The sequence below is a fragment of the Sphaerodactylus townsendi genome, linkage group LG05, assembly GCF_021028975.2.
Source record: "Sphaerodactylus townsendi isolate TG3544 linkage group LG05, MPM_Stown_v2.3, whole genome shotgun sequence".
Lineage (NCBI taxonomy): Eukaryota > Metazoa > Chordata > Lepidosauria > Squamata > Sphaerodactylidae > Sphaerodactylus > Sphaerodactylus townsendi.
The window spans coordinates 29,883,019-29,899,224 of NC_059429.1; the positions used below are offsets into that span (position 1 = coordinate 29,883,019).

General features: G+C 39.2%; 1 protein-coding gene across 1 annotated transcript in view; it reads left to right on the forward strand.

Moving 5' to 3' along the window:
* The window catches only part of CDC73 (cell division cycle 73), a 128,859-nt gene that overhangs the window by 100,616 nt on the left and 12,037 nt on the right, over nt 1-16,206 (forward strand). Inside the window, exons 11-13 of the mRNA XM_048498741.1 lie at nt 4,514-4,571; nt 12,395-12,430; nt 12,616-12,703. Of these exons, the coding sequence (XP_048354698.1) occupies nt 4,514-4,571; nt 12,395-12,430; nt 12,616-12,703 (182 nt within the window). The remainder of the gene's footprint in view (nt 1-4,513; nt 4,572-12,394; nt 12,431-12,615; nt 12,704-16,206) is intronic.

Here is a 16,206-nt window from a genome sequence, read left to right on the forward strand (position 1 = left end):
TTCATAAATGCTGAGTTATCCAAAGTATAAAATTCTTCACTAGCTGTGGCTTTTAATTTGAACAGTTAAGTTCTGCCTTATGTTACAGTTCTGCATCTAATCCCCACCTCTCTGCCTTCATGACTAACTCTCTTCCTTGCTGCTGGCATAAACTTCCGTCTAGCTTCAGAAAGCTTTCAGATGTCACCTCATTCAGCTCATGCTGTAGTGGCCAAGAGAACAGCCTCGGGCTTCATTCTCTCTGTCCTTCCCCTTTGCCCTCTTTTCTGTAGCTAGTGCTAGAAAAGGATGAGGAAGGTTCAGCTAGGTTGCTGTCAGCGTTGCAGGAAACTGACAGAGGAAATAGTATGATTGCATTTTTGGTGGCTCATTTGGTACCTTGAAGCAATGAGCATAGGACACCATATTGCGGAACTCATATGCCTCCATTGTTGCATTAACTGGACTGTGAAATCTCTTTTTAAAAAATCCCTTCCACTCCATACATTAGGAGACATCATGTATCTTGAAGGTGATGGCTTGGCTTTTGATGTAGGCACCTGATATTACTATGTGAGCAGAGATGGGGACACTTCTAGCATTCAGGTTTGTGTTTTGTAACTGGGTTTTGTTTAATCTCCACAGGATTGCCTGCTTTATTACTTTAGGTTAGAAAAAACATCTGTTAGAAAGAGAAAAATCAGACCTTTATAGCCCTACAAGAGAATATGGTTATATTCCAGGAAAAGCCCTAAACTCCCCCAATGGCTACGTCAGTTCATGACCTGCATCCTCTTTTAGCAAGGTTGTCTGAGCCACATTTTCTGACATGCTGAAATTGCCAGTTTCTCACAGGTAGTCATCCTGGCAGCAGTACCTAAAGTCCGAAGGGGTGGAGGTCCAGAATGATAGACAGCAGTACCAAGGAGTCATAGTTGGGCCTACTTGCCCATTCCAGACATCAGACAGGAATAAGGAACAATGAATAAGGAACAGAAAACAGACTGGCTGGGTGGCTGACACAGTGCTCAATGCCGCATCGGTATCCTGGGAGGCCATGGTGGCTGCCCACCAGCAGATTTGCCCCTCCATCGGGATAAGTTACCAGTGGAGAGCGTTTCTGTTAGTGTAGGGCTATGCTGCCTCCACAACTCCCCTCATCCCCCCCACTCTTGATTGGTCTGTGAATCTCAAACCCTCTGATTAAAATTGACACCCATTACATCGTGTAAAGTTATTTCCTTTTATGCATACTATTTATTGTGAAAACCACTTGAATTTTTTTTTAAAGTGTATCTAGACACAGGCTAAAGAATCCAGAAAATAAATTGCCTGGTCCTTTATCTCACATTGTGAAGACAGTAATGTTATGCTGAACACAGGATAGTTAACTTCACATTACATAAAAGTTTCAGATTGCTGGTACTTTGCTGGTATTGATTTTAGATTTGTTCAGTACTTGATTGTATGGACAACTTTTTAAAAACAAAACGTTTGACTGTTTGAATGTGTGTAGAAGTTAATGATTAAAATTGGGAATCTTTTAACATAGTTGACATAATTCATGTGAACAGTGACTTTATATGTTCACTCTGTAGCATGTTGGATAGATTGTTTTTATACTCAAATGAGAGCTAGTTTTCCTTTTATCTTAGCTGTTTAACCTTCTAAGTTGAATGGGTAGTAACACAAAAAGAGGTTCATTGTAATAGACTGGATTCAGTCGTATATTTATGCTAACAGAAGGAGGTTTAGTGATTTCCCTGCTATTGCTGACTTCAAACTTGCCCCTCTTGTTCCTCAAGAGCAGAATTTCAGGGAGCATTTAATAGGAAAGTCCTATTCTGTTGATGGAAATATGTTCCATCAGTGAAAATTATTATTAGACCAGTAGCTGAGATTGCAACTTTTTTATCTCTCACCATCCAAAGTCATTCCAAAGAAATTTTATAACGCTTTTAATACATGTGCATACTTGGGCTCTCCCCCATTGTGGAACAATTGCTGAGATTTTATTTTATTTAAATAGGTGGTTATATTGCATCTTTCTCCTCAGTGAGGTCCCAAGGTGGTGTACATCAATAAAAGAAATACAAGCATCTTTTCTGGGGAGTAGACATGCAAATAATGGACTAGAGATGCAGATGGTATTGTTAAGGAGACTCTTTTATCTAAGATTTTATCTAAAATAAAAAGGTTATAAAGGTTAAGGAGGAGGTTTCAGGACTCAAGTAATTCAGGTTTTTTATTTCTAAGCAAACATTTTATTCAGAAACAAACAGAGACTCTACAGGAAACTGAAGCTGTGTTGTAATGTCTTCTTGGCAATGTACTGCCATCAGAAAGGGTTGCAGTGTTCTACCAACTGGATCCTAACAGCAGGACAGCCTCACATACTCATGAGGCTGTGAAGTCATGAATGATGCTCTCTAAGTTTCACTTTTAGACATTTTCTGGGTTCAGATTTCTATTATGTAACTGCAAGCAGTTTTCTCCTTTGTGGTCCCTTTCAAATCTAGGTTCTTATCTCATTTTCTTTGAAAGATGGTGATAGACAGTTAGGGCTAAACATAGTCTTCCTTTTTGTTCAGCATGACCTGCTCATGTCCGCTTACTGAGAAAATTTAAAACATATTGCCCAATTTAAACTTTAATCAGAATAAGACATTAAAATACAACTTCTGTAGACACACATTGTTTATTGGAAATAAAGATTTGTAACTAGCATTCCAGCCTGTTGTATGAATTGCTATTTTGTGACTGACAGGCATCAGAAATTTGGGAATGAATAATTTGCTTTAAAAGGGCTTATATCTGTAGTAGCACCATTGCAGAAAAAAGGAGACCAAATACTTTGCTCCACATGTTGAAGAAGATGGTAGTTGTATGCCATTCAGTGATTACTCAATGTATGTAGTTAATCAGGCATATTTTACTACAGTTCAACAGGGAAATATTTAACTAAATCTTTATGAGCTGAACAAATGAGAGATGGTCCAGTTGTATCTTTGTCCATTATTGAATTGTTTCAAAAAGCCGTATTGGGATTTAATTGTCATGAGAGAACATTTAATTCAGATTTAGTTTAACACTACTCATTGTCAAAGCCTGCTTATTAAATCAAGGATATAATCCACTGAGCACTGCTGCTTTTCAGTTTGAGTTTGGTTCAGTGGGGCGCTCATTGGCAGAGCCATGTTGTAAGAAAGCAAAAAAAGGAAACTCATGCCCATAGTCACTGGTAAGATATGGTTATTTGGAGTTATTCGTTAAACAACCAGTGACCTCCTTTTGACTGTTCGACTGTGTGTAGAATGTGGATCTAAGGCCTGTGTTCCTCACTTCATTGTCCTTAAATAAAGCCATTCATCAGGTCACATAAACTTGCCACTATTTTTTTAATTAATTTTAAAAACGTATTAACAAACTCAAGGTAGCTTTACAAAGGTGCTTAAATACAAAAACAAGGTAAAAACACCCTGCACACTACTAAATTGTACAGTAAAGTATAACAAATATGCAACACTATACAAATTGTTCAGAACTAATTACCTAAATCTGTTGTCTGGATACAAGACAACCATTCCGAATTTAGTTCATTTATACATTTACCTTTCTACAGATATATTAATTAAGAAACTGGCCCCGGTTTTACTAAGGATTGTTTGTGTTCATTTGGAAACCATCTGATGTCCTGCTTCCAAGTGCACATAATTATGACAAGTGATTAATGTATACAAATGATCTCTGGAAAAAAAATACCATATATACTTTTATTATGATAGGACTTTTATTTTTTCCAAGCTATCTGTGAGGTATAATCCAAATTTGGTGCCATTAAAATGGTACCTCCTTGTTTAATGTTCACTTTCTTTCCTATAACCAATTTTAAAATAATGTGCTGGGTTCACATGGGTTAAAATTATTTTGACAGTTGGCAAGCTATTTTCTGTATGAGAACAGATACCTGAATTGGCAGCAGCAATATTTATGTATCCATTGACATTTCACAGGTGTAGTAAGGCAGAAATAGTTGGGTTTTTTACATTACAATAGTTAATGTAGGCTTGTTAAGGGGTTTTACAGTAAGAGCAGAAATGGCTCATTCTTAGCTTTGAAAAGCCATGACATGTGCTCTCATAAAAATTATTAATATTGAAGATTTATATAGTGAATCAGACTGGTAAATAGCCACTCAGCTGGTTACATATGGGAACTCAACATTGCTTTCAGGCAAGGAAACATCACTAATTTTTGACCAAAAGTTACTGTTGAAGACCCATTAGTGGATACTTGTTATGTAATTGTGTAATTGTTTGGAGAGCTGTACAGAAGTGCTTTTAGCTAGCTTGCCTTTCATCATTTTTTAAAATGGTGACAGATAACTGTTTTTAAAAGAAAATGATCGTTGTTTCTCTGGATTTGTAGGGTTGAGCTATCTTCATGCCGTTGCTTTAGTGTTCATTTATAATGTATATATTATACATCAATAAAGTCTATGTGAAAATAAAGGTTGTGTTTCCTCTTTCTCAAGGAAGGAGCTTCTGCACGGAAGACTCAGACCCCAGCCACGCAGCCAGTGGCAAGGCCAGGTAAAACCAAACTTTAACCACTATTTTCTCTACTAGTGTGTGATAGGTACAGTTTAACAAAATTTTAAAAATTATGTCTTCAGAGTATAGAGCCATGATTCAAATTCCTGCTTGGTTGGGTCTTATAAGCTGCCTGAGCAGAAAGCTATCATGGGGTTGGATCTTCCTCTCCTTTTTCCACCCACAGCAGTCTTCTGTGAACTCTGAAAAGGCATTATGAAGGGTCAGGAGATCTCCTTGAACAAAAAGCCACTGAGTCTGGGGAGTTAAAGTAAGGAGTGGAAATTGAACAAAATAGCTCTTACCATCTCCTTACGTGAATGGAATATTTCATTTCCCCTCTGCATTCGTCCAAGCCTGGTGCCTTTTGTCCTTGTGGAGTCTTGCAGCCTCCATTGGTGCCTCATTTGGTTTGTCCCAGGAGGAAGTTGAGAATAAAAAGGCGAATATGATAGATTTCCACATCCACATTCTTTGAATGCAATTGAATCTAGTATGCACAAGTTAGGAAAACTGATTTTCCCTGAGTAGTTATTGATCATTTAAAAAAAAACATAAACTGCACCTAATTATGCTGGATGAATCAGTGAACTTGATAGAATGAATGGATTGAATGAGTGGAAGAGCATGACTATGCCATAGGCATATAAACTAGGGTAATAATAGTTTCCCTTTTCCTAGAACCTTTGGGACTGTAGTTCTGTGAAGGGAGGGAGAGAAGAGTCTGGATGTTCATTAAATTGATTTCTCTGACACTTTAAATACATCAGCTTTTACCCCAACCCCTCTGAAAATATATTCTTTTCAGATGTTCTAAATTATACTTTTAACAGGAGCACCTTTTCATGGTTACAATGGAAAATCACTGCTAAATAATTTTATCTCATATGTTTTAGCAAATGCAAAATAAATCGTATATTGTAGCAAAAAAAATCTATCCAAAAGAAGTCACTAAAGATTGAATGTTAATGTATTTAGAGTGGAATGGTATTGGGATCCTTTTCTGGTTCTATTATCTTTGCAGTTGTGTGCTTGTGCTTGGAAAGGTCACACTGCCTGTCATATTTATCTCACTAGGTCTGTTGAGAATAAGAATGTGTTTGGAACTGACAGGCAATGATATGAAAAGGGTAGAAATAGCAAGAGCAGAAATACATCTGGATAAAACGTTGCATGTGGGTCACACTGCCAGATGTGATTTCACACACACATTAACTGAATGGCCTGTATAGGCCTTCTTTACTACAAAGGCTAGCTCATATCATTGTTGAGCTTCCATTCTGGTGGTACAAAGGCATTTATTTACAGCCCGCCTTTCTCACAGAGACTCAAGGCAGATTATAAAATATTAAAGCAATGCAATCAGGCAGCATAAGTTATCCAGTGAACAATACAGTAGGACTAGGATTACAAAATTGGAGGGCAGTGCAGAGAAAAAGCACACATTAACATATGACATTCTGTAAACAATTCATCTAATTGTTTACAAAAGTAGAAGACAAGGCAGCAGAACCAAGATTATAATACAATAAATAGATTACAATAACATCATTCCCCTGAACCATTCCGTCATTCAACAGCCCTATTTGCTAAAATGCCTGTTATGAACATTTGTTGTACACATAAGAACATAAGAACGAGCCTGCTGGATCAGACCAGAGTCCATCTAGCCCAGCACTCTGCTACTCGCAGTGGCCCACCAGGTGCCTTTGGGAGCTCACATGCAGGATGTGAAAGCAATGGCCTGCTGCTGCTGCTGCTCCTGAACACCTGGTCTGCTAAGGCATTTGCAATCTCAGATCAAGCAGGATCAAGATTGGTAGCCATAGATCAACTTCTCCTCCATAAACCTGTCCAAGCCCCTTTTCAAAGCTATCCAGGTTAGTGGCCATCACCACCTCCTGGGCAGCATATTCCAAACACCAATCACGCATTGCGTGAAGAAATGTTTCCTTTTATTAGTCCTAATTCTTCCCCCAAGCATTTTCAATGTATGCCCCCGGGTTTTAGTATTGTGAGAAAGGGAGAAAAATGTCTCTCTGTCAACATTTTCTACCCCATGCATAATTTTATAGATTTCAATCATATGCCCCCTTGGCCCTCTCCTCTCCAAACTAAAGAGTCCCAAACGTTGCTGCCTCTCCTCATAAGGAAGGTGCTCCAATCCCTCAATCATCCTCGTTGCCCTTCTCTGCAAAATGTTGCAAAATTATAGAACTGTGAGCCTTCCTGACATCTCAGCCAGGCCATTCCATAAGGTTGAGGCCACACCAGAGGGAGCTTGTTGTGGCAGCTGTTGTTTCTAATACAATTTCAGGGTAGCACCTACAGAAGACTTTTGCTCAGATGAGTGAATCTGTCACAGGGAAGCACTGCAGCAAAGGTGGTCCTTCAGATATGCAGGTTCAAAGTCACAAGGGCCATAGGCATTCTGAGAAACCATTACCAGTGGATTTGTAGTTTTTGCTCCATTAGTATACAGGTTTTCATAGGCAATTTGCTAGCTGGTGCAAATTCAATCCTGAAATCACTCTCAGAACAGTAAGTAGCTACAAAGGTACAGTAGTTTTCTTAAAATACTGTGCAGTTGGTCAGCAACCACTCTGCACTCATAGTGCTTGAATGCTGTTCTGAAGCCTTCAAACCCCAGCCATATTTGGGCACAGGTAGCTGCAATTTGAGTCAAGAGCTGTTGTAGAAAGTTGTTGTCTACTTCATACTTCTAAAAGCATGGAGCATACTAAAACTTTCCATAACTGCTCTTGAATCACATTGCTGAAATTTTTCTTCCCAAATACAACACTTATAATTTGTTTAACTCTTCCACGCATTGAAGCTATGTACTATTTGGATTAGAAGACTATAATAGTAGTTAATATTTTGATTGTGCCTTTTGTAAGGATTGAATGGAAAGCTAAGGAAGTGAAATAAGTACTGTGCACTGCGAGAAAAGTGGAGTTCAAAAGTTTCAATTAATATTTAAATAAAGGGGAGAGTTAAGTTCTATAGTTACAGTGCCTCTATGTTGAAGGAAGTTATTTTTTTCTGAATCGTTCTTCACAGCAAGTGGTGATTTTCAGATACTAATTTTGATAATCGTGGGAATGTATAATTGAAGCTCGTCAATTACCGTTAAGTTCTCTAGTTAAAATGGTGTTTTTGTTTCTCTTTTGTAATCAGTTGGGGAGCATAATTAATACTATAACTCATGCTTCGTTACTCCTCCATCTTAATATTTTAAGACCATTTTACCCAAAATTGAAGATTTTTTGCCTTCCAAGTATGATTTGGGGGATGTACCTGATAAGAAATGGTCAAGCTGGTCAACTACCATAAGTATCATGACAATAGTAACTAGGGAACTTCTCCCAAGTGTACTTTACATGATGATGCCACAGTCCCCCACTAGGGAAGATGTATCTATCCTTTATCTTTGGCTAAGGAATTGGAAAAATGGTGAGAATCCCACCTTCCCTTCCCCAAGATCAGTGATGATAATGACACATGTATCAAAGGTGACATGGCAGCATTCACCAACACCCAACAGTTTGTTTTACTTGTATTTCATTTTTAAAATTATTTGACATTACTTTATCTAGTACATAGCACCAGATATAATTGGATTGTATTTTTATAGTAAATAAATATGTAAATAATTGTTTCTCTTTTGTGGGTGGGGAAGGGGGGACACATCAGCAGAGTCAAGTTAGGCATTTTCCAAATTTTCGACACACCAAGCCCAAAAGTTTGTCATCATTGCCCAAGATTCTAACCTGTAAAACCATCAACCCCTGTTCCCTCCCAGCTTTAACAATGATTTGTTTTTGAGTCTGCCTTAATGTTAACCAAACCAATGTTAATGTTAACCATGGTTTGTGGGCAGCTTCATGCTATTCTGTTTCCCAAGTAAAACAGTCTTAGGTGCCTTGTACTCGGCCAGAACAGAGTGGGAGACTCATGAGCAAGGTGTAACAGTTTTTTTTTAAAAAAAGGTTTATTGCTAGAAGAATTGAGACCCTAACACTGCCCAGGGTCTGACTAAAATAAAGTACTTGCTTGACTGGAACAACTTGAAGCTTGCTACCAAGAAGAATTCCTCTTCCTGAAGCTGACAAGTTTTGTTCTCCCCTCTATTTGGGAATTTTCCTTATTAACTTAACTGTTTCTAGCTATCTCCACATTTTAATCAAGGCCAGTTGATGCAGAGCCTTGACCCTAGCCAGATGTAATGTGTTACCCTCTGCTCTTAGGCAGGGGAGGGGCTTGGGAATTCCCCATCATGAAAGAACGTGTTCCTGTGGAACTTGAAGCTTGAGACTTTTATCCTTTCCTGACTCCTTCCAGGAAGGTCCACTTTGTCTGAGCTTCCTCTTGGTTCCTTCAGTGTCCTTTATCTGGAGTCTATTTTCTGTTAACACCTTAACTTTATATTCCTTAGACTATACACCATAGATGAAAAAGATATTGCAGCCTTCCAACTCCGCTGTTACCTTAGACTAAATTAAATAAACAGGGGCACTACTGGGTAATGAAAGGAAGACTGCCTCTAGGGGACTTCTTAAAGGGACAGGGTCTAACTGAAGTTCCCTCCCTTAGAACACTATACAAAAGAAGCTATAGGAGTGGGTTATACTGCTTCTACTGTTTTAAAGGGATTTTAACGTATTTAATGTATTTTGATGATATTGATTGTATTTTGTTTTACATTGTTTTGTTGTTTGATTACTTTACTGTGCACCGCCCAGAGCCCTTCAGGGGTAGGGCGGAATGCACACTTAATAAATTATAATGTAACATAAACCCATACTAGCTATAGCGACAACTGAAACTTAATAAGAAGCTAATAAGAGCTTCTTGGGGGCATGACACATACACTGGTTTAAATACTCTTGTTAAAAGCAAGGCCAGGTTTGTATTATCTGGGTTGCATCCAGATGGAATGGAGTTAATGGAAGGAGTACTTGCTGATTCCTACCTTCTTTCCCCCTCTGCTCTCTCCCTCCACTTCTCCTGAAGGTTGGACTACTGTTGAAAACAGCACAAAACCTAGACGGGTTGCACAGTGTGAAGGGGACATTCTGTACCATCACCATGTTCTTGTAGAAACTAGAAAAGCATGCACAAGAGCAGGGGAGATTCCTTCTAATTTCTCCCTTCTCACTGCGTTTTCCCTCAGGTTACAGTATTTCCATGGTTTCTTCCATCTGGGACATTAGGTTCCTCATTTTCCTTGCCGCACTACATGATCAGTCTTTTGCATTGTGAAAACCTATGACATTTGAGTAATGGGTGTAAATTTGTTCATGAGGGGTTTAATTGAGTTCTCATTGTCATGATCTGTAGGACAAAAAGCATAATTCACTTAATCTGTATAAAAGACTTTTAAAGACTAATCCCAAGCATGTTTTCTCAAAAGTGAATCACACAGAAATGGGATCTACGACCCAGTGAAAGTGCTCAGCATGTAGTCACGGTCTTAGCTATGAGTATTTTGCCATGTCCTCTGGGAAACACTGAAGAATATTGTCCTGTTGCTGACTTGTGATAACTCATAATAAATTCCTCTGCAATGTTTGATATTCCTTCAGCAGGCACTTAACATTCTCAAGAATACTGAAAGATTACAAATTCAAAATTTGTATCCAGAGCAGACTACTCTTGTGTACATGTAGCAAGTCCCAGAGTATATGCAATATGCTTTTACTCACTAACTGAGGCTCATTAAGGACAATGTAGATTGAAGCAAATAGTAGACTTGGACTACATTTCCATTATGTATCTATCTATAAATAAATAAAACAAGACATCTTAGCCCTTCTGTTGGTGTAGGCTTCTTCTGGCTAGGAGAGATAATTGTAGGCAGCAAATGTCATCAGTCAGACTTCCATCAGGCATTGCAGAAGCAGATATAAGATTTGTTTTAAGCAGCTTTTCTGTTGCTAAGCAGAGGGGGTTGATTACCAAAAAGAGAGAGAGAGAGAGAGAGAGGCTTCTCTGGAGAACATGGGACCTGTGTGGGACATGAGGGTTGGGGGAGTAGGATTTGGCACATTTTCTCTTTATTTGTTTTGACTTTTGTCTCACACATCAGTAAAATCACAAAAGAACAGCAGGATCTTTCCTTATTTCTCTGAGACTGTAACAATCAGAACGAGAGGGAAAGGTGTCATCTGGCAAGGACGTAGGTAAAGGAGGGTTCTCAGGTTCAAACCCCCCCCCCAATTGCATGTCCGAAGCTCTGCCCTCCCTGTTTGTGGTTTTTCGTATTTTAAAGGTTTTTTTGGCCTGCCAGGGGCACAGTTTTAAGCTAGCAGCACCAAAATTTCAGGGATTTTTGCGGGGACTCTCCTGATGATTCTACCCAGGTTTGGTGAAGTTTGGTTCAGGGGGTCCAAGGTTATGGGCTCCCAAAGGAGGTGCCCCCATCCCCATTGTTTCCAATGGGAGCTAATAGAAGATGAGGGCTACACCTTTGAGGGTCCATAACTTTGGTACCATGAACCAAACTTCACCAACCCTGGGTGGTATCATCAGGAGAGTCAGGATATCATACTGATATCACCCAGGTTTTGTGAAGTTTGGTTCAGGGGGTCCAAATCGATGGACTCCCAAAGGGAGTGCCCCCATCCCCCATTGTTTCCAATAGGAGTTAATAAAAGATGGGGGCTACACCTTTGAGGATCTATAACTTTGGACCCCCTGAACTAAACTTCATCAAACCTGGGAGGCATCACTGGTAGAGTCTCTTACTGATACCGTTCAGGTTTTGTGAAGTTTGGTCCAGGGGTTCCAAATCTATGGACTCCCAAAGGGGGTGTCCCCATCACCCATTGTTTCCAATGGGAGCTAATAGGAGATGGGGGCTATACCTTTGAGGGTCCATAGCTTTGAACCCCCTGAACCAAACTTCACAAAACCTGGGTGGTATCATTAGGAGAGTCTCCTAAAGATACTCTGATAGTTTGGTGCTGTTAGCTTAACAGTTGCACCCCTGACAGCAGGCACCTCCCCCCCCCAGATTTCCCCAGATTCTCCTTTTAAATCCACCCCCTTTGGCATGGATTTAAAGGGAGAATGTGAGGTCCCCAGTTTAAACATTGAAAGTGATGCTGTTTCAGGGAGGGGGATAATCCACCCCAAAACAACATCACTTTCAATGTTGTTTTAACTGGGGACCCCAGATTCTCCCTTTAAGGTGGATTTAAAAGGATAATTTGGGTTCTCTAGTTTAAACACCGTTGAAAGTGATGCTGCTTGGGGTGGATTCCAGCATCACAGTGGCCGCCCTTGGGAGGGGGGGGGGCACAAAACTCAGATTTTGCACCGGGATCCATTTTCCTTAGCTACATAGAAGGGGCTGCTGGCTGGGAGCCCAGTTGGTGGGGGGGGCAGGGGGGGGCAGGGGAGTCTGCTGTCCCCGGCCTCAGGAGAGCTGCTTTTATAAGCACTGAGGCCGGGGGCGGGGCTTGGGGAGGCATGGCCACGCCCCCAGCAGAGGGGCCACACCCTGAACCCCCCCATTAAAAATCTATACCTACGTCCCTGTCAGCTGGTACCCCAGAGCTTTTCTCCATATACTCTGTTCAGCCCCTGATCAGAACTTTGGCTGTGTAAGGAAAAAAGAGAAGAAATGAGTCTTTAGCGCAGGCTTGCATGAATTGCCTTACTCGCTGCAACATATTACTCATTTATGGCAGATTGGGATGGAAGTGAGACTGAACAGGGTGGCTTGACCAGAGCTTGTTGTGGTTTATAACTTCATTTCTTACCTATTATGTTACACCAGATAAAAATAGATTGTGATGTTTGTTTGTTTGTTTCAGTCTCCCAAGCAAGGCCTCCACCAAACCAGAAGAAAGGTGAGTTGTTCACAAATTCATAGATTCTCTTATATTTCTAAGCTTAGTGTTTTATGTTGTGAATCCTAAGTGAGACTTTACATTCTTTGAGCTGCAGGACAAGGGATAATGATAACAATGATTGTGTTTTGTTAAAATTCTATCTTTTACTTGGCTTTAAAAAAACCCTCTCTCTCTCTCTACAGGATCTCGAACACCCATAATCATTATTCCAGCAGCTACCACCTCTTTAATAACTATGCTTAATTCAAAAGATCTTCTGCAGGATCTGAAGTAAGTTGGTTATTGAAATATACCTTTTAAAAGATTGTCTCTTCAAATGTGGACAAAACATTGATTCAGTGGTAATATTCCTGAATAGTGTTTGGGATTGCAGAGAGTGGTAGCAAAGAAGGGGTGTATGGGAAAGATCAGTTTTACAAGCAGTATTCTGGCATTCACAGGGAATGAGGGGAGAGCATATTGAGCATATCTTTAGTGAAATGCTTCCACAGTCCAGACTGTTTCAGTGATAAAAGGACCTCCTAAGTAGGCTGAGCTACTTCCCATTTTGAAGTTTTAAATTTGGGGGAGGTATCTCTCCTGTGTTCACCTCGTTTATCCATCATAGACTTCAGATGAGACTCACATGCAGGAGGTGTTCACTGCCAAATGTACTTTAGTGAGAACCATTAAAAAACAACCCCAAATCCATCTAGCCTGGCATCTTGATCCTGATACTGACCATCCAGATGTTTCTGGAAAGCTCTCTTGCAAGGTAGGGAGGCACTTTGCTTTTCAGCAGCTAATATTCCAAGACATGCTGCCTTATCTATATGAAGTTTCCATTTAGTTGTTAGTCAAGATATTCTCCATGGATGTTACATATTTTAAAGCCATCTAAGCCAGTAGTCGTCACACCTTTTTGCATAGGAGAGTTGTGTTTTATGAAGAAGTGATATATCCTATCTGTCCTGCATCCTTAAAAACCAACTCTTTTCCCACAAGTTTTTTGTGACTACCAACTTGTAATATCCTAAATCTCCAAGGTTCTGATTTCAAATTTCTTGATCATCACAGTTACATTCTTCTCCTTCTTTTCCAGCTCTTATACCAATTTTGAGATAGCAGATCATATGGTTTTGTTGATCACCATTTGGAACATTCTCTGATTCTGAACTATATCTTACAATCATAGCACATTAGATCTGCAGAAATAGAGGAATGCCAAAGCACTGTTTGCTGTAGACACATAGGGTAGCTGGGTCAATGAAAATTTTCCCACATTATGGGTTCAATCCAGGCAGTTTTTCCAGTGGTGAAAGCGGAGGAAGGATTCTTATTTGCCTATCAAAAAGGCTTTTTGAAATTATGGGACTTGCATGGACAAAAGCCATGTGAAACAATGGCTGCAGTAAGAAAGGGAATTGAGTGAAAAAGCTAGCTGGACCAAGACCTATTCATGAAACTATAATTCTTTTGAGTATATTCACTGGAGCAAAGTTCTAATGTGACTTTGCGTTCTTGTAATATTTGCTGCGTTTGCAGACAAGTTTCCATTGCAAATGCGAACTGGAAATCCAACTACTGTTAAGTGGTGGGAATGGGGAGATGTATAAAAGAAGCAGTAAATTGCCACTGCAAGCAGAAAAAATCCCTCCATTGTTGGTCATCCACTCCCAATAGCAAGTCTGCGTGGATCACTAACCTGTTGCATCCTTGAAGGCAAAGATTTAATAAACTGTATCAATAAATGTTTATTTACAGCCTTAGGCCAAATATTACAACAAAATTCAATAACTATATAGTAAAATGAATTGTAAGCAGAATAAAACAATACATTCAGAATATGTCACTCCTATTTGGAGGTTCCTAAGACCTTTTGTAAAAACACCAAATAAACTTAGCAACATTTAGGGTTATCCTCTCGTCAGTCCCAGTTGTTAAAATAGAAATAATAATGTTTCTATCTCCACTCAGAAATTTACCAAGGACAAAATTGATCAAAAACTCTCGTTCCTGTCTCATATTATTATAGTCAAAGATAAGATGTACTTGTGTTTCGTGGGAACCATCATTACAAGAACAAGGGCAACCTTCCACTGGACTCTTGTTAGATCTCCCAATAAGTGTCTTTGTCGGAAGAGCATTATCAACATGAAACTTCTCCTCAGATTTATATTATCCAATCGACTCACATATGTTGTCAGCTTTAAGTCATTCCAAACATTGAAGTCAAAAAGGCACAATTTGTTTTTATCATGGCTTCTCTCCACATTTATTATTCTCTGTTTAATTATTAGTTTGGCTTCTTTACAGTCCACCACTGCCAAGGATTCACTGCAGAACCTATAGGTTCTCAACTTTAATTCCACCCTTTTCCGCCAGGTTGAAATAAATGGATCTTATGTCGTGCAATATGCCCTTGTTGGAATCAAAAAACTAAGTCAGTGGAAGATTGCAAACAGCCGAATCCTGGCTTCAACCGAGAACAACCCTGCATTTAACCTGATAGCTGCATTTGAAATATATGGGGGAGCTTGAAAGATAGAATGTAGAAATTTCACCTGTACTCTTTCAATTTTTTGAATATGACCAACACATAGTATAGAACCATATGTTAATTGAGCTAATGATTTTGTTTTATATAATCTTTAAGCTGCTTTGATATTCCTTGCCCCCTTTTTCCAATAAAAGTCTCAATCGAATTAGCACTTAAGTCAGCCTTTGTGGACTAAGTGTAACGTATTACACTTAACGTATTGTCTAAGTGTAACGTATTACAACCATTATCCTGGAAAGTGATCCCAAGATATTTGTAGGAGCGCACCTGTTCTCAATTGCCATTTGTTCTTGAACCTTCTATCACAAGCCATAACTCTTGTTTTTTCATAGTTGATCACAAAGTCATTCTCTTGACAGTAGTGTGTAAAAGCATTTACTGCTCATTTCTGGCCTACTGGGGCCCTAGCAAGGAGGACTGCATCATCAAACAGTAATGTTGAAATGTGGTGGTCTGCTACTTTAGGGGGATGAAATTCCTCCACATATATGCTATAATGTTATTTATATAAAGGTTAAATAAGATGAGAGCAAGGATACATCTTTAACTCCTTTTTTAATGTTAATGGGGTTTAATGTTAATAAGGTGTTTATGGGGAGAACATCTTATATTTATTTCTGTGTTTTTATGTAATGCCTTAATCAACATTAATAACCGCTTATCTATATTTGTGGCTTCCAATTTAGACTACAGCTTAGTTCTGGATATCCTATCAAACACTGATTTAAAATCAATGAAAGCCAGTTACAATGAGGTACTGTTGTTCTTGGCATAAGATGGTTTAGAATCAAACAGTGATCCAAACAATTCCTGGCTTCCCTAAACCCTGTTTGTTCATCCTCAAGAACTCCTTATTTGTTAATCCAAACTTTCAATTTCTCCAGTAAATGTTTAGCATATAGTTTGCTCATTGTACTTAAGAGACTTATCGGCCTATAATTTACTGGTCCTCTGCGTCCTTTTTAAAAAATGGGGATGATAATAGCTGTTCCCCAATCCTTTGGAATAATCCTGGATCTATCAATTGCTGTAAACAATAGTGCAAGAATGGGGGAAACACCGTTCTTTGTATTTTATCAAACGATGTATAGGAATCACATCAATTCCTGAGCTTTGCCACATCTCGTTGACTCTATCAGACTACATATCTGAGATGGAAGCACTGGAGGCATTTCATTACCATCCGTCTCCTCTTGGGTAATTTCATCTGAAGAGGCATATAAATGGCTGAAAT